At 50.8% G+C, this 24,793-nt stretch overlaps 2 protein-coding genes across 2 annotated transcripts in view; one reads left to right on the forward strand and one right to left on the reverse strand.

Moving 5' to 3' along the window:
* Positions 1 to 3,928, forward strand: part of LOC109313958 (proline-rich transmembrane protein 1) — a 7,610-nt gene extending 3,682 nt beyond the window's left edge. The window contains exons 2-4 of the mRNA XM_019540832.1: positions 832 to 1,286; positions 1,845 to 1,985; positions 2,881 to 3,928. Coding sequence (XP_019396377.1) covers positions 832 to 1,286; positions 1,845 to 1,985; positions 2,881 to 3,027 — 743 coding nt within the window. The 3' untranslated portion in view covers positions 3,028 to 3,928. The remainder of the gene's footprint in view (positions 1 to 831; positions 1,287 to 1,844; positions 1,986 to 2,880) is intronic.
* A 5,182-nt stretch (positions 3,929 to 9,110) lies between these two features.
* The window catches only part of RAPGEF1 (Rap guanine nucleotide exchange factor 1), a 68,615-nt gene continuing 52,932 nt past the window's right edge, over positions 9,111 to 24,793 (reverse strand). The window contains exons 15-25 of the mRNA XM_019540831.1: positions 24,373 to 24,448; positions 21,268 to 21,353; positions 19,644 to 19,735; positions 18,567 to 18,752; positions 17,387 to 17,471; positions 17,067 to 17,161; positions 16,160 to 16,238; positions 15,903 to 16,004; positions 15,396 to 15,493; positions 13,971 to 14,099; positions 9,111 to 13,283 (exon numbers count right to left, since the gene is read on the reverse strand). Of these exons, the coding sequence (XP_019396376.1) occupies positions 13,133 to 13,283; positions 13,971 to 14,099; positions 15,396 to 15,493; positions 15,903 to 16,004; positions 16,160 to 16,238; positions 17,067 to 17,161; positions 17,387 to 17,471; positions 18,567 to 18,752; positions 19,644 to 19,735; positions 21,268 to 21,353; positions 24,373 to 24,448 (1,179 nt within the window). The 3' untranslated portion in view covers positions 9,111 to 13,132. The remainder of the gene's footprint in view (positions 13,284 to 13,970; positions 14,100 to 15,395; positions 15,494 to 15,902; positions 16,005 to 16,159; positions 16,239 to 17,066; positions 17,162 to 17,386; positions 17,472 to 18,566; positions 18,753 to 19,643; positions 19,736 to 21,267; positions 21,354 to 24,372; positions 24,449 to 24,793) is intronic.

Below are 24,793 nucleotides of genomic sequence, written 5' to 3' on the forward strand. Positions count from 1 at the left end.
AACATCTTGCCGGGGTTGTTTGACCCCAGTACTCTTTCCTGCCATGGCAGGGGGTCGGACTAGATGATCTGCTCAGGTCCCTTCCAACCCTAGAAACTATGAAAAGCAAAAAGCTCCCTGGTTTGCAGAGCCAGGCTCTCCCAAGGTCCCTTGCCACGGGGGAAAGGCAGTCAAGGCCCCAAACAGAGTGTAACACAGGGGATCTAACAGGAAACCATAGGTGTGATGTCAGTGGAGTCACGGGTCTATGAGAGCGTGCGGTGGGGCAGCCAGTCCCATGGGACTCGCGCACATAGGGGTTTATGGAGTTTTACGTATGGCATTGCACAGCCACCTCATCTGGGCCATGCTTTTGGCTTGGGGGACTGGTACTGCCCGTCCTAATCCTCCCCATGGAGCAGCACGGACACGCCGGGGGCACGGTGACCCGCCAGGGCTCTGGCAGTCCGAGTGGCACCTAAACCACCCCGTCAGGCTTGGGGAATGGATCTGAATGCTTTTGAAAGCCCATCCTGTGCAGGGCCAGCAGCTCCTCCTGCCTGCTTCTGGCCTGGGGGGGAATAATAAAGCCGACGGGGAAAGAGCCAGGTGACCACCATCCTGGAGCAGGCTGGCTCAGTGCACGGCTGGCTCTCTTCTGCTCACACCTGCTTGGTGAACGGGATCCAGAGAAAGGCAGAGCACGCGTGCGAGGCTGAGTGGCTTTGGCAGCCTGTCTCCTGGTTTGTCTCGAGGCCTCTTCCGTTCGCCTCATTGCTGGGGAGCGAGGCACTTTTTGAGCCACCGCCTCAGCGAGAGCGCATCGCTCACTGTGCTGTGGTTTCTTTCCAGGGACCGGCGCCACAGCCGAGCCTGCCTGCGCCTCCGCAGAAGGGCTGAGAAGCCGCGAGCCCCTCGGAGGGATCAGCATCAGCGTGGAAGGAGGTCTCGGGATGGCCCGGGGGGCCCGTGGAGATCCCGCTGGAGGTGGAGCTGGAGCTGGGGCTGTGGGGAGGGGGCAGCAGCAGAGCACCACTTCCCCAGGCCTCGGGGGTGCCGCCAGCCCACCTGCACCTGCCACGCAAGAGAGGCAAGGACCCAAGCGCTCGTTGGGCACCGCCAATGCTGGCTTTGTGGAGGACCCGCCGCCCTACTCTCCTCCAGACCCGAAGATGCTTCACTTGCTGTACCCGCCGTTCCAGGCCCCTGGCTCAGGACAAGCGCCCGTCACATACCAGCCAGGACCCGGGCACCCCCCTGCCTGCTCCCAGTCAAATCTACCTCCTGTCTTCTTCCCTTACACCATTGTACGTAGCCTCCTCGCACCTCTCTACCACTACCTGCACTGCTTTCGCCCCTCCAAACCCGCACCCCTCCAGTTGCCTCTCAGCAACATGTGGCAACACGACTGCTGAGCTAACCAGCACTATGTCCCCCTTACACAGCTTCCCTCCAAGGGCCTGTCTTCCAAGGATGCACGGGTTGGGAGGCTCTCCCCTCCCTTCTTCCCACAGCAGACAGCAGGGCCAGCCATGAGCGCAAGCTATACAAAATGACTTCGTGGACTTCACAACAAGTTGTGGGGCCATCCCATTGCTCTCCCCCACAGCAGGGTCAGAAGGGAACACGGGCCCGGTGCTAGTCTGTCCATGACGTAGCTCCTTGACAACTCCCAGAGCCCTACGACAAGGTCCTGAGGGCACGGGACCATCTCCGGGCAGTAAGCATCAGCAGTCCCTTGGAAGGAATGGGGTGGGTGCAGCTGGTGCCTTTTACATGTCACTCCAGTGATGCCAGGCAAGAGGTAGCCCAGGGGATGGCCCAGGTCTCCTGGCATTAAGAGCCCGCTTTGCTCTGCCTTACAGTACAACGGGCCGCCTGGCACTGGGCTTCCAGCACCCGTCAACAGAAGACGTCCGCCCAAGGACTACATGGTGGAGTCCGTGCTGGTGATGATCTTCTGCTGCTTACTGACGGGGATGATTGCTCTTGTGTACTCCCAGGAGGTAGGAAACACCCTCAGCCGGGGTCCTCTCAGTGGAGCCTGTGTGATCTTGGCAGCAGGGTCCTCTCCTCATGCCCCTGCAGTGTGTGAGGGATGTCAGTAGTAGCTATAAGATGCACTCAAATGATGCTAAGAGGTTGCTGTGGCAGGAAGGCTGAGCCACGGGGTCCCTGGTTGTAGCTATTTGGGGTAGTGGAAGGAGGGAGCAATTCCAAGAATAATCCTTTTTTCTCCAGAGTTGGCTCTTGACTTCACCCTAGGCACGTGACAGCACAACTGCTCCGTGAACCCACCAGTCCCCATTCATACCCATGAAGAGAAAGCCTTTTCCGGTAGCCATAGGGGACAGGAGTAGGAGCCATAGTCTCAAACTGCAGCACAGGAAATTTTGGTTGGAGTTGAGGAAGGGTTTGCTGATGGCGGGAGTCAAGCATTGAGACAGGCCCCTAGAGAAGGGGTGGAAGCAGTATCCCTGGGGAGTTGCAAGAGCGGGTTGGACAGACGCTTGCCTAGGATGGTTTAATTGGGAACGATCCTACCCTGAACAGGGGGCTGGACCAGGTGACCTGAGGAGGTCCCATCCAGCTGAAGTCCCAGCAGTAAAGATTTGGCCAGTGCCTCCTGGGGCAGAAAACACTCTGTGAAACCAGCTCTACCTTTTTCTATTAGTCACAGTAATTGTAGGTTGGCAAATCCAGACCCACAGAGTCTGTAGGTGCTACAGAAGTCAGTAGGAGGGAGATCCCTGCCTGTGCTCGGCGACTGGTCTCTTGTGCCTTTCTGCTTTGCCAGCAGCACCGTGCAGGGGAACCGTGCCCTGGGGCTGAGGGTCTAGACAAGCCTCAGAAACTGCCACTGTCTTCTCATTTGCTGACATGCTCTTTTCCCCACCTCAGACACGAGCAGCCCTGGGCAGAGGAGACCTCATCCAAGCCAAGCTGGCATCCAGGAAAGCTCGGACCTTGATCCTCTTCAGCCTGTTCTTCGGCGTGTTTGTGTCTGTCAGCTGGGTCATCTATGTGGTAGTGGCTCTCTATGTATGACAATGCCCGGGAGACAACAGGATGCAGCACGTTCTCTGCAGAGCTCAGCACTGCCACCGCTACCATCCACGTGAGCAGCAAAGGGACACATACCTAGTTGGGGGCTAAGAGGAGTGCAGTGGTACAGAGATCAGAGGGTCTCCCCGATCCTCTGCCCCAGTGGCCAGCAGGGATTGCACAGCATGGGCACGTGCTTCGCCCTGTGTTTGGCACTGCATTTTCTTCCTCCAGTGCACTGACCGCACAGGCCCTGCGGTAGCCACAGCCAACCCAACCCAACCACTTGCATCCAGAGAGCGATAGTCACAAGGAAGCAGCAAAGCCAACACAGGAACAAACCGCCCTGCCTCATCCTGCCCCAGGGGACAGGAAGATAAAGTGACCCAAGCTCCCCCAGGCTGATTGCCACATTGCTTCATTAGCCTGGTCCCAGTCCCAAAACGAGACCTCACCCCTATGCCAGGTATCAGGCTGGAACATCTGCAGGACTCATCGGCCTCCGTGGTCTCATTGGGACCCTGGGAGCTCTATTCCCAGAGCAGCTGCTTAAGAAGAAAGCAATGAAAGCCCACAGTAGGATGAAGCCAGGGAGGCTGCAGTACTGGAGCCCTCCCCCTGACAAGGGCATCCCACATGAAGTTCACCCTTATTTCACACCATCAGAAAAACTGAGCCTGGAGGACTCTTGCTTTGCTCGTGCTGAGCAATGATCTCCCTAGAAACACCAGAGCAATAGGAGTTGGCAGAGGGAAAAGCCCCGTGGGATCAGCTGAATTACACTTCCCCTTGCCCCACAATTTGTTTCAGACACCGAAAGGATTATTATCCCATTTCATTGGACTGACACAAGAGATGCTATGAGCCTACCTGTATATAAGCTTCTAACACCCAGAATCCAGGTTAAAAGCAGAGACCAGCCAACAGAAGCTGTAACCCAAAAGAGAGTGTTATTTCTGGATTCCCCAAGCATCACGGCCCAAGAAAGCTCATTATGAAATACCCTCTTAGAAAAAGATAGGAAAGAATTTAAGAAACTCTATTACAGGTTTGTAGCTTCTATACGGGGAAACTACAAATAATTTTCCCTTCTCTTTCTGCTGCTGTATTTACATAAAAATAGGTTTAATGCAAACTCACGTTTCCACGTGTCCAGCCAGAGGACTAGCTCAATCCTGAGTCTGATACACTTTGCTCATTCCTAAATTTTGTGCCCTTAGTGGGGTACTTCTAGGGTAAGGCGAATGCTTTGGACAGGGGGTCTTGTTTGCCCTGGATCACCCTTTGGAGCTGGGCTGCCGATGTCGAGATACCGGGAGGAAGATACAGGATGGTTGGATGGCTCAAGCTAAAATCCCTCTGCCTTCCTGTGAGCTCCCATGCAAGGCTCCACCATTGTGCTTATGAGCAGTCCTGACCCCAGGCACCGCATACACATGGCCCCAGCCCAAAAGCTGCTTTACCTGTGCTGGCCAAGGAATACTGCATCTTTGCTGCTCCTGCCTCTTTGCACCCATGCGAGCAGCCCTCAGGAAGTGGTCTGCTTGAATGCTGGTAGCGGTGTAACATCGCATGTGTGAAAACCAACACGATCAGTGCAAGGCATCCGGCTCTGGATGCACAGAGCTGAGCTTGCTCTGCGCACGCATTCAGCGAGGGGAGAGAAGAGAGTCTGGAAATTAGCTGACTCAATCACATTTGCAGATAGGTTTGGGGGAGCCCAGCAGTGACCTGGGCAGGCGATGCCTACAGCACCGAGACAACCCAGAGGCTTTCAGCTGGGCATGGAGCTGTGCTGCAGCTCTCCTGGCCAGTAAGGGGCAGGATTTTCACAGGTTAGCCATGCCTCCAGCTTGTTTTCTAAAGCTGTTATCCATCCCGTGGTCCCAGCCTGGGCTTTTCATAGCACCGCAGCTTGCTTTGACAGCCTCTGAGGGAGGCTGGTCTGGACCCAGCAGAGCAGCTGCAGGTAGGAGTGCCACTAACCCATTTAGCAACTGCTTATGGCCCCAGACCCCAAAGAGTGGGTGCCAGTGAGGCAGGCCTGCCCAGGTCACCGACCACAACCAAGCCCGAGAAGCAGGATGATCCGGACCTTACTTACCTGTTTCATAGTTTCTAGGGTCGGAAGGGACCTAAGCTGATCATCGAGTCCGACCCCTGCATGGCAGGAAAGAGTGCTGGGGTCAAACGCCCAGAACTGGACGCAGTACTCCCGCTGCGGCCTGACCAGTGCCACAGAGGGGGAGGATCACCTCCCTGGCCCTGCTCGAGATGCATCTGTGGATGCACGACAAAGTGCGGTCGGCCTTCCTGACTGCATCCCCACACTGCCGGCCCACGTTCATCTTGGCATCAGTGATGACTCCCAGATCCTTTTCTGCCTCTGCCCTGACGAGAAGGGAGTTCCCAGCCTGTAGGTATGGTGCTGGTTTTTCCTCCCCAGGTGCAGCACCTTGCACTTGTCAGTGTTGAAGCCCATCCTGTTCTCATCCGCTCACCCCTGTAACCTGTCCAGGTCCGATTGCAGCCTACTCCTCCCTTCCAGCGTGCCCACACCCCCCACATCTGAGTGTCATCAGCAAATGTGAACAGGTGCTTTTTACCCCCTTGTCCAAGTCACTGCTGAAGGTGTTGAACAGCGCGGGCCCGAGGACCGAGCCCCGGGGAGCCCCACTGCCCACGTCCCTCCAGGTCGAACATGACCCGTCCCCCACCGCTCTCTGGGTGCAGCCCTCCGGCCGGCTGGCGACACATCTGACTGTGCGGGTGTCGACACCACAGCCCCCAGTTTCTTAATGAGAACGGGGTGAGAGACAGTGTCAAAAGCCTTCCGGAAGTCCAGAAAGACGACGTCCACTGCTCCCTCTGCGTCTAAGGATTTGGTGACCTGGTCGAAGGCGGCTACAGGGTTGGTCTGACAGGACCTGCCTCGAATGAACCCCAGTTGGTTGCCCCTAAGCATCATCTCCCCCCCCAGCCCCTTGTGGACGTGCGCCAGGATAACTCTCTCAAAACACTTGCCCAGGTTCGTGGCAAGACTAACTGGCCTGTAGTTCCCGGGTCCTCCTTCCTCCCCTTTTTGAAGATGGGAACCACACTGGCCCTCTTCCAGTCCTCTGGCCCCACACCAGAGCCCCACGAGTGCTCATACAGCCGAGCCAGGGGTCCCGCAATGACCTCGGCCAATTCCCCCAGCATTTGGGCGTGGAGATCGTCCGGACCAGCCAGAAGTTCCCTGACTAGATCCTCCCTGACCCTTGGCTTGGGTGCGCCTCCCCTGGGGCCTGGGGGAGCCCGGTGGGGGGCTGATCTGGTCCCTGCTCAGGAAAATGGAGGCAGAGAAGTTGTTAAGTAGGTTAGCTTTGTTGTCCAGTGTGATGACCAAATTTCCTAGTGTGTCTTGCACGGGCCCCACGTTACCTGGTACCTTCTTTTTGCCCTGTGTATTTAAAAAAGGACTTCTCGTTGTCCTTGATCCGGGAAGCTAGTCCCAGTCCCATCTCTGCCTTGGCCTCCCTGACTGCCCCTCTGCAGCTTGTGTCAGGCAAAAAGCAAATCTCTCCTGTCCGCCACTGGGAATTCTTCCAGTCTCAGGTCCAGAGCACCCAATGCCATCTCCTGGGCCCCCTGCCTGGGCTTTCCACAGCTCCATGCTTCCCTGGACAGACCTCTGGCCTGCACCATGCTGGGCCTGGCCTGGCACCAGCAGAGCTGCCCTCTGCCCCTCACTCCCAGCTGCACCCAGGCCCCTTATTCACAGCACAGATGTAGCATGGTGGCCACCAAACCTCACCCATCACCCTGCAAATGATAGCCCCACACCTGGGCAGTCCTCCCGCGAGAGGGTTGCAGCAGACCTGCGTCCACTTCTCTGGAGCTACTTCAGGCAGCACTTAAACTGCTGCATTACAGGGGCTTCCGTGTGGGCCACCATGAACCCTGGTTCCTTCTGCATGGACCAGGTGGCTCACTCCGGACCCAGCGTCCCCAGAGGGGAGCTTTGCTGAGGGCCAAGCAATGCAGTGGCTCTGCTGTAGCTGGTTCCCACTTTGGGAGTGAGGCTGACACAGGGCTGCCTACAGAAACTTCCAGGACACCTCGTTTCTGCAGACTGGCCGCAGCCATAGCCGAGAAGGCCCAGAGGCACTTCAGGCTGGTCTGAGCGGCAGACTCCCATACCACACGTGGATCCAAAACCACCACAAACAGCTCAGATGGGCTCTGGCGGGCTGCCATCAGTCCTGCCACTGACTTGCTGCCAGGCCTTGGGCCACTCCTTTCATCTTGCCTCACTCAGTGCCTTCATCTGCAGGGAGGGCGCGTGCTCCTCTGCCCGGCAAGATCCCCAGCAGAGATGCACAGTCACAAAAGGCCGAGAGGTGGCCGACCAGGTGGTCATGGGGCCTGGGTGCAGAAAGTGGGCTAACCCCCTCCCTCAGGTCCCGCCCCTGTAACAGACTGGCACAGGATTGCTCCAAAATATTGGTAGCATCTACACATCTGCATGGGGTAATCTCTGAGCTATCACCTCTCCATGAGACAGGCCTGGAGGCAGCATCTGTGTTACCCAGGCAACACGATCTACATGGGTCCCTCAACTACGGATGAGTATGGCTCAACCTTAGGCACGGGGACCCTCGCAGAAGCAGACTGTGGTAAGCACAGTAGTTTGGAACTACACAAATAGGACAGGCCCGTGATTATAATCAGCAGCAGAGCAGGAGGCTGTGGCATAGTTCACCAAGCATAAGGGAGGGGCATGGGAACCTGAGAGCTATACTTATTTCTACCTTAAGTCACTTCAACTGTGCCTCGGTTTCCCCATTTGTAAAGTGATCCATGGATGGAAAGTGTTATGTAAATGCAGGATGTGATTAAAGCCTCGAGACAGTGGAATCTGCTCACACAAGGGCTAGCACCTCTTCTCCTCTAGTAAGGGGCAGCAATTGCTTTAATGGAAGCCAACATGGCAGGTTGATGTCAGTCTACTTCATTGCAACCTGAGAGGCGAGTAAGGGTCCGTCTCAGGCCCCTGGAAATACTGCTGTGCTCTGCTATGGGCCTGCTTGTGAGATCTCACACCAGCTCAACCTCAGTCCCACCAGATGCTACTCACATTGCCCCTTACACAGGAGCAGGAGTTGAAACCTCTGTGCACCTGGCAGGCCTGAGCTCTTAAAACACCAACAAACTATGAGCACTTAAGCCCAGCAGCTCCTTTGGCCAACATAGAAAGGAAACCACATCTGAGATGTAACACGGCAACTGCTTAAAAAGTGATGTTACACAAAGCACACGGGACAAAATTAGTAAAAAGAAAGAAACAGGCAAAGTCCAAGTCAGGAGGCAAAGCATCCTACGTAATGAGAGAGCAGTGCAATGCTTGCAGAAAGGCCTGCAGCAAACAAATGACCTAACTGCTTCTCCATTTGGTGCTTTAAAACACTAGACCAGCTTTTCAATTTATCCTCACCATGAAAAAAGAGCGTGCAGGCTCCATCTGCCCTGGTGCTTGCAGTGCGCTTGCCTGTGGTGGAGGCAATGTGGTTTTCAGGCCAGCCCTGATGTAGCACTGTGTGCACCACACCCTGCAAGCCCATCCGACTGGAGCGCTGCTTTTGGTATGCGACTCAGTCAGTGTCTGAGCATCCTGCTCTCCAATCTGGCACATGCCAGTTATTTCCAGTGGAATTTTGAACCTTAGCCAGGCCCAGAATAGCCCATGAGCACTGCATTTCCAGTCACCCGTTTCTCCCAGCAATTATCCACAAGCACAGTGTCCATCACAATACTTTCTAGATATTCTGTGACACACGCACACCCTCCTTCATGCGCACGGGTGTGCATGCACACACACACGTACTTGCTACATGACTACGAGGATGCAGAGGTAAGTGGTTTTTCATGGACAGTACTCCCCTGGAAAACAGCCCTGTTCCGTAGCAATGAATGGGCATAGGCTGGGGAGCAAGGCGAAAGGGGAAAAAAAAAAGTTTTGGTTAGAAGGCATGTGAGACAAAAGCCAACTCAAGAACAAGACCCAGGCAAAGGCAAACTGTAGAAAATACGAGGCCACACCAGCTGGAGAAGTGGAATCGATTGTCACTTTAATCCACAGACTGCGGCATGCACTGTAAACATGATCGTTAGCCTGGGTTCTTTATCTGTGTTTATTTCTCCTTAAATATAAAAGTTACACATTTGAAATGTTTGCAGGAAGATGTCGCTATTGGGGCTAGGTTAGTGGTAAATATACACTGTAACATCTGGGGATGGCAGGAGAGGCTTGGGGACCGTGGAGCCGGCCAGGTCAGGTCACGCAGGGGATGACCCGTGTCTGGCACCCATCCCTACACCTTTCCAAATATGGCTGCTGTCATCCTAGAAACAAACGTTGGAGACAATCCTTATTCGGCCTCTGCTTTGCTATTCAGTCAATGCTGTAGCAACCCTTGACTGCAGAAAAATGAAGTCACTCTCAGGTCTCTGCTTGCAAGAGGAGGCTGCACTGACCATGAGAGCCGCCACCTTCTATCCCGCTCAAGCATCGGGCTTGCCAGACACAGCGAGCCGTGGTGTGAGCCCTCCACATGCAACGAAGTACTTGGACTGCTGCTGACAGGGAACTGCTATGTGACCTTACGGTACAAGGGAGAACACTCCCGTGCCCCTTCTCTGTCAAGCTTTGCCTGCATTGTGGCTCTGGGTCACCCCAGGTCCTTTCATGAACCTACAATTGAGAGAAAAGCAAGCAGGCTGAGGCTTACCGATGGGCAACCCCCAAGAGCTGGACTTGCCTTCATGCCACGCAGCATGCCACTAACAGGATCCTGCTGACTGCCGCTAACCATCAGTTTCCCAGTCACTATTTGCAGAGAGCAGGGTGCAGCCAGGAAATCCACATGCCCACTTGTGCACCGGCAGGGAGGGCTTGCCTTTTGCAGGGAGCTGGCTTAATGCGCACGGGCAGCTGTGATTTGTTCCGGTTTAGTTCCCAAAGGGTCTTCTCTGGTGTTCAGTGACAAGGCAGGATGTAGAAAACAATGCACACGTAGTGGGGAGGGTGGAACTAATGGAAAACACCGACACGTGCACCTGCAGGGCTGGTGTTAGGACAAGGTGTGTTCCTGCTGAGGTCAGCTGGGTCCTTTTATTCCCCGTCACCTCTTCTCAGCAAGAGCTGCCTCAGACATCACCCCAGAGGAAATGCAACGCGCAGATGCACATGTGAGGAGCTGAGCCAACGTGCTCTTGAAATGAAAGGACAATTTGAGTGACACTGCCACGCACGCATACAATACTGCTATGAATTGCCTACACTCTGCTCTGCTCTGTAAAAATAAAATGGCATGTTTGGAGCCAGCCAGCAGAGGAGTCTGCACCAAACGCAGATCCTATTTGCCTTTTCAGACTTTTTTTTTTTAAATAACTTATTTACAAAGAAAGAAAAAAAATCACTTCCTGCTTCAAAGGCTGTCGAACCTTTGGATGATTGCAAAGACTTTACTGTACGTGGCTTCCAGCTGAAATGATCAGATTAGCTACCTAAGAACGAGCTCTTTAACCGTTTTTCTTTTGAAGTTAAGGGCACAGTTTCCATACTTGTTCTGCTAGTTTTTTCCACTTCAGGAGCTGTCTAGATCTGGCCCAGATTCATCTGTTGGCCTCTTACTCCTCTATATTCTCTTTACATCAAATGCAGCCACACGCAAAGGATAAATCACGCTGTCCGTTCCTGCTCACTCGCCATGCTTGTTCTGAATGGCCTTTGGACATGGACACTATAAGACATGCTGAGAACCAGCCTGAAAAATTAACTTGCATCAGGTAGGGTGCCAGGGGAGGGAAGGGGGGACATCGTATGGTATCTACAAACAACACACCAGTTTAATCTTAAACTAGTCTAAAACCAGGGTTAGCTGAAGAGGTGCTAACAGCCCTTGCAAAAACTCTGATTTCACTTGAGCTGGTCAGAAAAGAGAGGTTTTCATAGTTACATTGACAAAATCCACTCAGCCAGGATATTGCAGCATTTGACTTAAGTTGCTTCAACATGCTCCTTCAGTGAAAATGGTGCAAGTCTGGGTGCAGACAAGTCCTGTTTTCTGCTTAGATATATTCATTGAAAACAAAAAGGAAATCCATAGTTAAAAAAAAGCCAACAAAAAACTGCCTTTCAACTGAATACTGAGGGGTGTCATCCCATCTTGGGTCATGCAGACTGTCACTCATAGCTGCCACGTAACACAGAGATCAGGAAAGACTTTGCAATCGGTTTGCAGAAGGAAGTGCTTATAGTTCTGACTTAGACAAAAGACGGGTGTAGCAAACACCAAACTGCTAGTGAGAAATAAGTTAAAGGATGCTTGTGGGGAAAATCCCCAGGTAAAACCTCTTTAAGATTTATAGGCCTAAAACAGCAAGGTTCTGTTCAAATCCTCTATAACAAAAAAACTGAACACCCTCCCCCGCCGCCAAAAAATACACACGATCACTGTTAAGTGAATTACACACTGTGGTTCCAGAACAGGGCCTTGTCAGGCCAATTAAAATCTACAACAGACACCTGAAAACACCACCAATACTGTAAACAATTGATGGAGGACAAACGAATGGGAAGGGAGAGGGTCTGACTGGTCAAGCCTAGCTGCATTGGTGATAAGGACACATCCTCCAGAGGCGTGAAGATGGGGAGAGGGGACCAAGGGATTGAATAAGGCACATGGAACAGACTGGGGTTAACGTGGCATGTGAAAGTAAATGCGGACCCTTCCCTCCTCCATGACGTGTGGGGGTGTATGGGCCCCAGTCATTTGGGACTTGGCTACACTGGGCAACTTGGCTTCGCCAACTGCAATGAGCTCCTGCAGCTTTCCTACTATCGAGATCACAAAATGAAGCACCAAGAGGCGAAACACCACGGGGTATGAAGAGGGGAACGATAACAACACTAGGGGGAAAGGATGATCAGTCTTAGCGTCGAGCCAAAGCCTTTTCCTTTCCACCTCAGCATTAAGGACTCCGGGAAACACACCTGCTAGCCCTTCTGCCAGGGTCTAGATGCCTTTCTCTGCACTCTGTTCCAGACACAGCTGCCTCAGGCTTCCATTATACCAGCACGTGGAATAACATTATTCATGAGTTGTGGATTTTAGGCATGGCATTTTGCACATTTTCTTTTTCCTTTAAACCCACTGGCATTCAGACATGCATGAAAAAACCTCCAATGGAACCTAAATACTAGTATATACAAATGGCCAGTCTCATATACTACAGTATTTACGGTGCAATAGCCAGTACCATTGCTAAAAGATACAGGTCTACAAGGCAGTGACCCCACAGTACCTTGGCTAGTCATTGCTTCCAGGGATTGGAGGGATTACTGTCATTTAAATAATGAGATTCAAGAGGGGGGCATGCCGTGACTGGAGACAGCAGCCCCCTTGCCCATGTCTTCAGTGCCTCTGTCATGTCTGCGGAGGTGGCCTTCCCTTCATCAGGAAGGCCAGGGAGACTGGGGCACTTAGATTTGCCAGGCCCTGTAAACACAACTGAGCTCTTTCAAACTGGCACTCCTCTGAGGCAGAGGGGGAGGCTCTCTTCACCTGCCCCTGCCCCTAGGGAAAACGTGACCAGAGATGGCACTGCACAGGAGAGCTGGATGGGAAGGCAGGGAGCCTTCCTGGTTCTTGCCGGCTGCTGAATTGAGATCGGCAGACAAGGGGCTGGCAGACACTGAGCTGCCCCTCCTTGCACTTGCAGACTGGAGCTGGAAAAACATGCTTACAGATTCTCCTTTCCAGGCTCTCTCTTCCCCGGTTTAAAGCTGATTCATGGCACAGAGGGACGAGGGGTGGAAGGAGGACAGTGAAATGAGCTCTGGGCCCTCTCGGCTTCTGCTGTCTAATGAAAGATGGCATCCATACACATTCCCAGCTCTTCTGTTGAGCAACCCCAGCCTTCCCAGGCCCCGAAAAGCCAGCAGCTGCTGCCAACTGCGAGGGAGAGTGCAACATCCAGTAACAGGTACGAGTTTGTTGCTCTGGTCTCAGAGCTGTCCTCTGTGCATCTGCGCAGCAGTGCTCACTCACACATTCTCCTCCTCCTAGGTCTTCTCTTCCCTGTCTGTTTTTCGCCTTGTTATATTCCGAGGCTTGATTTTCAGAGACAGTTCCCACAAGGCCTCCTCGGCCAGATGGTCACTGAAATCGTTGAAGAATGACACTATGTCGTCATTTCTTTTGATGTCGTAATGTCTGAAAAACCAGAGAGAACACTACAGTTAACATGATGACTGCAACACGATGGGAGCCAACCTCATCCTTGGCAAACCCCTGACTATCTGCTCTGGAAGATGCTCAATGTTCTAGTTCTACCATCTGTACAACAGGGTCGACTGCTTAAGGTAACAATGCACTGGTCAAGGAGAGGCAAATGCAGTGTTGAACTTTGAAAAGGGAACAAAACACCAGCCTGGCAACTAGCATGGACCAATTATAAAGGCAATTGCTAGCAGGACACAGCATGAAAGGAAAAAACTATTAAGACTGAAAGAAGCATCAGCAACAAACGAGCCTGGAGAAGGAATAAGCTGCACCTCACAGAAGGACCAGTGGACACCTTGGTTCACAGGAAGCTTAAAAACAAGGCTGGAAAACATTCTGGTGTGCATGCTGCCAGGATTACGTCTGAACCCAAAAGGGATAGGGATTGGATCCAACTTCAGACCCAGCTTTCTGCCGTCTCCAGGATTTGGGCATTCTACGCTGTCCTCTCCTGACTTCACACCACTCCTTTCTTAGCTGGGTTCCTTCTTTGTTCCAGCACCAGAGTATGATCTGTGCCCCCCTGTGCCCTCTCTCATCTCCTAGGGTATCAGAGCAAACAGTCCCAAGTCAGATTTGACTCCCTCCTCAGAAAGACAAACAGCCAACTGCACTTACACTTGCTGGAAGCACCTCATGCTGTCCAGAATGTTAAACTGCTGCCAGCGTTTGGAGAAGTTCACTTTGCCATCGATGTAGTCTGGGTTCCCCAGATGAACAAAAGTCAGGTCCTGGAGAATGAGACCACTGGAAGAGAAATGGGGGACAGCAGGCAGGGAAAAGGGAGACAAGCCAAGAGCTTCAGGTTAATCGCAAGACTGAAAGACAACCAGAAACCCCTTCCACTGCTCAGGGCTGCAGCAAAGTTTAGGTCCAGGGTTCTTAACCAAACACAGCCATTCCTTTCCTAGACCTCAAAAGTTTTGTTGCAATGTTCACATTTGGGACATCCTAGAGAGGAGGCACCAGCACTTACATCAGTGGCACAGGGGGTTGGATTCTGCACCAGAGGAAACTTATCTCTCTGCAGCTGAAAGCGAGGACCAGGACACAAGGGAGTTTCCACTCACATCATTCCCAGCAAGAACAGGGTATGGCAGCTTCAGCTTCCCTGAAGTGTTGTGCAATGGAGGGGATGAGCTCTCCACTTATGAGAATGTGGCTGGCAAAAGCTCCCTAGGGCAGGCACAGGATCTGTATGATTTCCATTGCCCTTCTGCACTTGGCTTGCCTGCTGACAGTCCTGAATGGATGGGAAGCTGTAGCTAATTTTGTGTTTCTGCTGCCTCATCCAATCAACTTTGCACATAGGGAATTGGTGCTAGTGCAGATTTATTTTAGTTTTACTAAGAGACCCAGAGAGAATCTGACATCTAGTGAAGGGAAAGGCCTTGAACACTTCATTTGAGCACAGACAGTGAGGATGCATGTTTGCAGAGTCCTAGTTTACCAGCACTTACAGTTTGCAGAGCCAGATGTGTCACAGCCAGCTCTGACTGATGATTCACTATGGGTCTACATCCAGTAACTTCAGACTTCTCAGAACGAAACTACTCCATTTCTACTCTCAGTTCTAGGAAGGGATTCTAGTTGACTGGCTTGTACCAAAGGTCCAGATACCTCAATCTCTATTCTGCTGTCCCTGATTCACCTCTGTGTCAGTGTCCCTGGGTGTGAACTTCCTGAAGGGTGGCGGGTTATGGTACACTGTACTGAGGGATCAGGCTAGAGAAATCCCAAGTCGAGTTATTCTGTGAATGTGCAGGAAGACTGGGCATTCTGCTATTTCCGGCAAAGGGATGAGCTGCTCCAGTATCAGCATGCACGCTTCTCAGTGCCAACAGAAATCCAGAGCTCACAGAACCCAAGAACAGAAGCACTTGAAGGAATCCTCCTTGGGGGATAAGCATTTGGGAAAGCAATGAGGGGAATGAGAAGTGAACAATTTCAACTTTCAGCACCCACAAGGTTTGAAAGCAGCTACAGGACTTCTAGGTATGACTGTACTTCAAGTTAAGCACACCTTGACCTGCTGCTACTCACAGGTATGGTATACAGGGAGGCTCCACCTCTGCCAGAGCTGCTCGGTAGGCACGGAAGGAAGAAGAGCTGTCAATCAGTGTGCAGTACTCAGCCAGGCCCTAGGGAAACAAAGCACATGCTGCTACTCTCTCTGCACCTGGGTGCGTGGAAATGCCATCTGCAGAGACCAAGGCCAACTGGGATGCAGCAAATTCTGCCAAAAGGTTGACTTTACCGGGGCCTGTGCTTAGCTAGGCAGACAGAAACTCACACACTTTGAACATTATCATGCCTTCACCATGCATAGACAGATAGGGTCCTAGCCTGTAACGGTACTGGCCTGCATGCAGTTTTCAAAGTACGATGCTGAAGGAAAATGCAAATTAACAACATTTTATAAAAGAGACTTTATCATTACATTTCATCGACTGCACTCAGGTTTGAGTTACTAAAACCTAACAAACTGCTTTACACCATAACTCCGTTCATCTTTCACTCTTAAACACAAGAACCCCTGCTGCTTCTCACCTCTGAGGTCTGCTTCTGCCACTCCAGCCGTCGGATGGGTGCCGAATCCAGTGCAGAAAGAATGGCCAGGTAGGAGTTAAAATTATTCAGCTTCCTTAAGTGCTGAGAAGAGGGAGAACATCAATGAGTGAAGGGTTGTGAGGCCTTCTGGCAACAAGCAGTGCTACACCTAACAATGTCCTGCACTGCTATTTCCATCCTGCATAACATGCAGAAAACACGCCGCAGGTGAACCAAGTCAAGCACCAAGCAGTTACCTTCATAATTTTGATAAATTTAAGGAGCAGCCTCTCTCTGTCTTGCGCTTTCTCCTGGAGCATAATGATTGAACGGACCCTGGGAGGACAGATGAAACAAAATGGTAACAAGGATTAAACCACTCAGGCTGGGTTATGATCTGACGGTTCCTGCTGCTTCTCCTGAAAAGCTGGTAACTAGCAAGCACTGATCGATGATGCTGAGAAGTGCCCAGTGCCTCCCTGTCAAGTTTCTTCTCTGTATGGCTTAATCAAATGCTTTAATGCAGAGAACTTCCAGAATTCCATATGCGAGAGCTGCCTACAAGGGTGCGCTGCTGTCCCGCAGAAAGTAAGGCTATCGGCCACAGAGGACATTACTGGGCAGGTGTCTCCCTTGCCGCTGTTGAAATGGACTGGCAGCAGCAGAATTTCACTGAATCACCCTTGTTGTGGATGTGCTTAACTCCTTAATGGATTTAGCCATGCCAGTCCCCAGGGCTTGAATTTTCATATACACCACAGCATTAGCTGACAGATCAGTTTTCTCCAGAGGCCTGTTTTCAGGCTGTTTATATGGAATAGCACCTGCATTTCTATACAGAGCTCAGTTCCATGCAAGAGGGATGTGTGTGTACCCAGATACATGAGGTGGTGCTTGAAGGGTCTCTGCAATATCAGCCATAAATCTGGGAGATGCAGCAGTTTCCACAAATGTTTGTGTTCCTGCTATTCATGAGTCGTTTGCAGAGTGGTCCATGATCCATTGAAGGAGGAAATAAAACTGGGTAAGAAAAGATACATCTTGCTATGGCTAGACAAACCCACTGGGACAGTCACAAGAGAGACTGCCTCACAGAGTGTTCTTGGACTCTAGGGGCACTAGTGATGAAATGTTACAGAGGTGTCATTACTGTAATCTCCTTACCAGTAGGACATGTTATTAAAGTGCTCAGTGAACTGTGTCAGGTTGGGACTCTTCTCTTCATTTTGCTCTTTTGCCCAAAGCAAAACTTCTGGGATCTGGGAAAGGAAGGAAGAGAGGAACACATCACGCATTACAACAAGATGTCTCCTTGTGGATTCCTGTGTCACACCCCTGAGTTACAGCTCTCCCCTGACACAAACCCAGCTGTCTTCTACAAGGATGACAGGTGTATATGCAAGGGCTGTTAGAGAACAAAACCAGAGCTTGCAAACAGCTTTTGTTAGAACCTCTTCCACTGCCCCAATCCCTCCTCTCTGTACCTCTATTTTATAGAAGAGCTCAGCATCCAGGAGAGTCAGCTGCTCAGCTATTTCGTGACTATGGAAATCATGCAGGGTTCCTGGCCTGTGGAAGACAACAAGTGAAAGGTAACTACTAATGAAACCCTGATTCACCTTGGATCATTTATATCATTTGCTTTAGTGAGCTTCCATTCCCTGTCAAGAAGTCAGTGGAACAGAGAGAAATCAAGCGTGACAGTGACCAGACCTCCTCCGTGTTAAACCACCTGTACATCAGTGTGTCCCCAAAAACAGCCACATTTCCACACTAGAAATGGACTAGACTTTTTATAAAAGATCATCCCTGCAGAGGAGAGGAGCACTACTCTCCTGAACGCACACAGCCAGTGGCACGACTTCCGTATGAGCAGCAGGTTTCCATGTCATCATACTTATCGCACCCTTTCCACTTCCCTTTATCTTGCAGCTGTAAAATCTCAGGATCCCTGTCCTCTCAGGGAATTCTGCATGCAAGCCCTTCTGCTCCTCAGACAGAGCCAAGAACATGCTGCTTTCTCCTCTCCTCAGCTACAAGGAGCCAGACAAATTTTGCTCTCCAGCATCTGGAGCTGGGAGACAATTTACATGATGCCACAGGGCCTGAAATTCAACATGACAGGTCCCTGCCTGGGTCAAGGCAGATGCATGAAACATCCCCCTGCCTGAGGCAGCCAATGGGCCTGTTGCATTTTGGCCTCTGAGGCTTTGCTGCAAGAACCTGCAATATGCCACACTCATGCCTCCTTCCATCCATCTGTCTGAGAATTCTGACTTGTGCCCTCTCCCCTTGCACAGCCAAAGGACAGACATGTCCCTCGTCATTTGCTGAAGGCTCAGGTTATTTCACTGCCATACAGGTAGTGTTCATATAGCTCCTGACCAGGAGCTCAGTCTTTGAGTGCAGGTTTCACCAACAGCTCCCAAATCAGGGAGGCATATTCAGCGCATGCCCAGGAAACCAAGACTGGATGGAAAGAGTACACATGTGAGGGGCTGGGCAGGCACAGGTAGATGAAGAATGGTCACTGCACTGAAATGAGGAGCAACACTCTTGTTGCTCCTGTTCAGAGCATGACACTGACTTTTCCCTGTCCTACGTGCAGCACGAGGACAGTCCCCACTCAGAGAGGGCTGCAACAGGACTCAAACACTGTCTCACCTGGCAGCCACCCCTCTGGCTGCAAGGGGTTTGATGGAGTTGGCGTATCTCAGCATTTTCTTCTGGTCGACCTTGTCCAGAATATTTTTTCGTAACACCCTAGCAAGGCTGAGCTCCCCGTTGCAGACTAACCGGAACACCAGTTCCATCAGCAGCTTCAGAATCTCTTCTGTCAATTCCACTAAACTGAGAAAGATGAGAAACATAGGGCGTGGGTCAGACACAGGGCACTGCAGGCAACAATCCTCTTATCTACCTGCTGTAATAAATGCTTGCTACCTTTCAGCAATGGGAAAAATCAGAAATCTGTATTGACGTTTAAGAATAAAATGATCAACATCTGCTGTGCCCCCCAAAATGGACTCCTTATAATAGCCTGGTCTTTCCATTCAGCATGCTAAGCTTCCCCACACCCACAGTTCTGAGAAGCTGTTCCTGACATTTTCACTGGCAGGCTAGACATGCCATCCACCTTCACTCACGATACTGCTATATGAACCAGACTCCTTTTGGAGACTGGAGCTCCTGCAGCCCACCTGCTGGGCATTGCTCAGTGGTCTCTCATGATGTACAACCTGCTTCACCTCACCTTTTTCTCCCCTGCCCCGGTCTCCCCACAAGGGACCAAAGTGCTGAGTCAGTATCTAGCCTAGGACTCCTGCATGGCAGCAAAATAAGCCCACAGCTAAGGCAGAGAGAGGTACAATGAGAGGTGTTCTTAAAAATCTCTCCCTTGGACTTTGGCCTACAAGGCTGTTAGCTCAGTACGCTGTCCAACAGCTTTGCCCGCAAGCAGAATGGAACCCATCACACACACCCCTCCTCTTGTCAGCTCTTCCTCCTTTAAAAGATACCTGTTTTATTGCTTATTTTTAAGTCAGAAAGACACATTGAGAAAACACCTTGACACATTAAAGTCCCAGTGAAGATGCCCCATAGCCAGCACAGATCTGGGGAAGGCCATTTCAGGTCTCCCACCACAGATTTGATATACATGATGCGGCATGTAGAAGTGGCACAGCTCTAGTCCTGCTACCTCCCTCAACTACCCCGAAACAAAGCAAGAAGGATGCTCACCACAGCTCATCCACCACTCGCACCAGCACGAAGAACGTGTTCTTGCTGACGCGCTTCTTAAATGTGTCCGGGAAGTGACAGAATTTCTCATACGTCAGTCATGAGTTAAAGAATAAACTCAGTAGAGCCAGGGCCATTGGTGGCACCTTTGACATGTGCCGATGCGTGTCCCCAAAGGAGCATTATGATCTGCCACGACTGAAGACAGTGTTCAATTTCTGAGAGAGAAACACTAACAAGGCCCCGTACCGAGTAATACAGGCTGCAAATACGAGAAAGGGTCTTGTGGTTGCAGTAATAGATGGCGGAGATGATGTGCCCTGAAACTTGTTACCTCTAAGGTGACAATTAAATAAGCTGTCAGAGTGCTAGCACTATCACAGCCCTTCAGCTAACTGCAGCATCTGGTCTCACTTGTAACAGCAGCTCTCAAGTCCCAATCCTTGTCTCTCATTCCCTCAGCAAGCAGCACTTCCATTAAATATGCACTCACTCCATCAGTTGGTAAGGATAACGGATGTGGCGTGCAGACCTCCTAGTTTGCAGCTTGAAAAACAATGGCTGTAGTGATTACTACTAGGGAAATACCTCGAGGGCCAGCATGGGTTGAGAAGACTTCCAACATACAAGGATGCGGCAAGGATCTAAACATAAACTAATTAAAGCAGATAGAGGGAGAGATATGGAGCCCAGAACTCCAAGCTCTGGCTACCTATACCCAGCACTTCCCCAGAGTGGGTATTTTCACTGCTGACTACAGCATAAGCAGAGGTTTTCTGTGTCCTATTAACAGTAATCACAGCAGGAGCAGAGGGAGTATTGTCTCTGCTGCAGATGGCAGCAATGAGCCACAACTCCAGGAAGCCTGACAGGCTGCCTGGATGCACAGCTACAAGACGGAAACCCGCAAGGCGTTTTCACTGCCTCTGTTGCAAAGTGTCGTAGCTCGAAGCTGGTGGCAAAGACAGAAACTATGGGAAAGGAGCCAAGGGAAAGGAATTGTAGTCTTCAGTGTTCAACAGGGAACAGTCTGTGGACATGGCAGCAAACATGACTGCCGGCCTACCTTCTAGTAGGTAAAGGGCCGTAGATACAATACCCGGAATCAGCCTCACATCTTGGAACTAGAACACAAAGGGGACGTTCTCTTGCATTCTGCCCTTCTTGGTAGTGAGAGTGGTGGAAATAGTGACAGGCCTGAGCAATCCTCCTTAGAGCTGCTCACAGAGGTACAATGAACCCTCACGACATCTCTAGGAAGGCAAGTCATTATTGTGGTTACATTCTGCAGGATGGGAGCTAAGGCACAGGTGGTGACTGATGAGCTCAAAATGATGCAGCGACTCAGAGCTAGGATCAGAACCCCACTCTGAGCCCAGCTCCAGTGAATGATAAACCACTTGGCCTTGATTTATAACCACAGGCTTGTGGAAGGCAGAGGTGAAGAAATAAGGCTTTAAATAAGGAGTCAACAGGCTGCATACCACCCACAGGGGTGAATATCTGACACACCGCCTTGCCAGCATGGCTCTGATTAAGTCTTGCCCCACCCTTCTCTTTGAAGTGTCAGGCACACTGCTCCCAACTCAGGAGGGGTCAGGAGCATCCCACATTTGAAAGGATATCTGTACTGCAGCTTCTTGATGAGCTCTTCAGGGGTAATGAATGTCCTGTAGGTTGTCAAAAAGGCTTCGCAGTACAGCACCAGATCTAAAGGGAAAGACAATAACACCTCAGTCAACTCTGGGTTCAGAAGGGAGCATTCTGTTGTGAACCCAGCGTCCTTATCAAGGGGGAATAAATAGGTAACGAGTAGGAAAATTTCTATAAAAGCAAATTGATATCCAGCTTTGTGGGAACACTGTTTTCTTATTTCTTACCAGCAGGGGAATTTTAACACCTAACAGCAATTCAATTCCCCCTACCTGCTTGCTCTGACTTCCAACTGTGATGCTGGGAGCCTGGTTTTAAATTACCATCTTAAGGGTCTGTAATAACAAGGATTGCGAACACTGCTCTGCAGACTGGTGATACTTTAAAGAAAAGAGTTGCTTACTGGCATCACTGTACTCACTACTTATAAGTTCAGCACGCAGAAAGATGGACGATTCCCAACAACAGAGAAAGTTCCCGCCACTGCCAACACTGGCAAAAGGGTGTCAGAGACTAATCCTTAGGATGCACTGGCAGGTCACCAAGGGCACTCGCCACAAAGGACCACCACACCAGCTTTGTCCATGCTCCAGGGAGCAGGACAGGGAAGCTGAAGTTTGTTGGAGATGCTGGAAAAGCAGGTCAAAGAAAAACGGTCAGGAAAGGTATCCAGAAACGAGGGTGAGAAACTGATCTGAGAAGCGTGGACTGTGATGTCCTTTCACTTGGTGGGGGCAAGAAGCGGGGAGGGCGAAAAGATTTGACAGTGAGCCCAGTGAATAGTCCTTCCTTCTTTAAACATGGGCAAAATTAGTTGGATGGTCTCACCCAAAACCACCACACTGGCCTCACTAATGTCTTTGGAGTCACAGTGGCTGCAACAGGAAAAAGAAGTTTTAGGTTAAAACTGACATAGGCTGGCAGAGCCATTTGGGTCTGGGGGTCAAGACTGGTTCCTGCGGGGCATAGCTGAGGCGCATTAGCAGAGCTATGTGGGGAGACTTCTACAGCATCTGCCCACACTACACAAATGCAGGCTATGCCTCAAGCCAGAGACTTCAGCCCCAGTCACCTGTTCATGTGAATAAACTCAGTATGTTTGGCCCAGGGGGAATGAAGTACAACAATCGGGTTTTTCTGTCTGCAGTGTGTCACTTGGCAGAAGTCTCACACAGACAGCTCCAAAGAGCTGCTGTTAAAACAGAGGAAAGCCACTGTCTTTTAGTTAAAGATGAGCAGATGTAAACTCTAAAGCAGGGCAGATGGGTACATATGTCAGAGGTGAGCAGTGTGCCTCGCTTGGCTGCAATCCTCCCTGTGCAGCAAGCCTGCACTTAGCTGGCTGTAGACTGCACTCCGAAAGACCATGAGAGTCCTCTCATCCCTTATTCCACTTTGCTCTGGTACTGACACCCAAACAGATGAGGAGCACTGTTCCCTAGGGCAAGGCACTGTATTCATCCTGGGTCCTCTGCCCAAGAGACGATGGGAGGTAATACAGCTGGGTCTGCTCTGGCACTCAGGCTGGCCAAGAAATGTATCTTTAAAGGAAAGCCTCTTAAACATCCCCCTCTGTGCAGCTGGGCCAATTGATCTGCAAGCCCTGAATTCTTCTCATTGCAAGCTTAAGTCGTTAACGTTTTCCATCTCCCAAACACCAGGGTGGCATAGCACAAATTCCTCTCTGCCACCAGCTTGGCACAGCACAGGGGGGTGAGGTCTGATGATTCTTACAATAAATAGACTGCACGCATCTGTCCTTTCCCCACACTTGAGACAACTGCTATTAGGAGATGATGTTGCTGCCTACTTTTATCATGTGCAAGTTTGTTTCTCATCAGGCATCCCTCTAGAAATTAACTCTGAAAAATGGAAATGCTGTGAAAGAAGCTATTCCTCTAGCTCCAAGGAAGTGCAGGGCTAAGATGGAGCCCATAAGCAATCCATTCCACTTTTCCCTTGTTTTCCTCTGCTCTACAAAATAAGGGGAATGCTTCTAGAGGGAGAAGGTTCACTACATTTGTTGCCATGGGCTGGTCAACAGACACAAATGCCTACTGGTATAGTAGAGAAAAAAGGTCCGTTCAAAATGGACAAGGATTAAGGCTTTTGGTAAGAGAGCTGAGCAGTCCATTGGGTTGGTGCACTGGCTAGACGATCAGTTGATTGAGACCATCAACAAAAGAGCATTTAGATGTCATCTCCGGCAGTGCTGAAAAGTGTACTCTAGTTACAGGTCTGGAAGAAGTGTTGCCCTCTGTGGCTGGGCTGGGATTGGAGAATTAATTAAAGAACCATTATAATTTGTGTAGCAAATAGGATGGTTAAAGCTTAATCTCTTAAATCTTTTCATACAGGATCACAGATATGCAGTTCTAGGAAACCTAAATAAAGAGAAGAAAGTCTCCTTCCAGCCTGCTGCTCTTGTGCGTGACAAAGAACAGTTGCATGGGAAGGGGCTGGCAGTGCCAGAGCCTCAGGGCTAGAACAGGAAGTGATGTTGCAGGTCAAAACTGGATTGCACCAGGCAAATGGTACAGGGAAGCATTGCCCGGTGCCCACACACTCTGCGCCTGGCTCACCCCAGTGACACCACTTCCTTTACTTCCCACTACTAAATTCACTCCATCCCAATGTAGAACTGAAGGTAACAGAATAAGACCGTGCATGCTAAACTCTGAAAATTCAGTCTATGGAACACTGTGCCCTCAATAACAACTATTCTTCTCCAGCCCAATGGGATTCCTCAGCAGGCAAAGAGATGCCATGGGAAGGCAGGCACTAGCTGTATCACCAGGCTTTGCCCTACAGTTTTTGTCTCTGGGCACAGAAGGGTTAAAAACCTCACTGCCGTGGAATTGAATGTACAACAGCTTATCCGGCTTATCTCTTTCTCAAAGATAAGCATAATCCCCTTTGCAATAAGGCACATTAAGGCAGCGCTCTGTCTTGTCCACATCTGCATATAATGACATAACATGACAGTTTATACACTGCCGAGCTTCACCGGGTTCCCAGAAGAGTGCCACACCAGGCTGCCCACGCCCCTCAGCTTACACCAATCCACACACAGTACCTTTCCGGTCGGTCTCAGTTGCATGTACTAGCAAGATATCCCCGGACCCCCCACGAACATCTGGCCCATCATCGCCCTGCAACGAGAGTAGACACAAGTTATAGTTTAGGCTCCTTTTGGTACAGCCCAATTCCTCTGTACCTAAAATGCAGCACTAACTAGTATGGCCCACCTCACTCTGCAGAGAATGAGCTGAGACAGGTTCATGAATCAGACCCATCCTGGGACCAAGTGGAAGAGCTCTGTTGCCCATACAGAGGAACCTAAACCTGACTTTGGACCACACTGTAAAGACACAAGGAGCAGAAATGCTGATAACTATTCCAGAGATCATGAAAGGGGTAGCAACAGACTGTAACATGTTAACGCAGACCTTGCTGGTTATAGGATGAAGGTTGCGCATTCAGCCTTAGCTCTGGCA

This window comes from Crocodylus porosus, unplaced genomic scaffold (assembly GCF_001723895.1).
Source record: "Crocodylus porosus isolate Cpor-Errol unplaced genomic scaffold, CroPor_comp1, whole genome shotgun sequence".
NCBI lineage: Eukaryota > Metazoa > Chordata > Crocodylia > Crocodylidae > Crocodylus > Crocodylus porosus.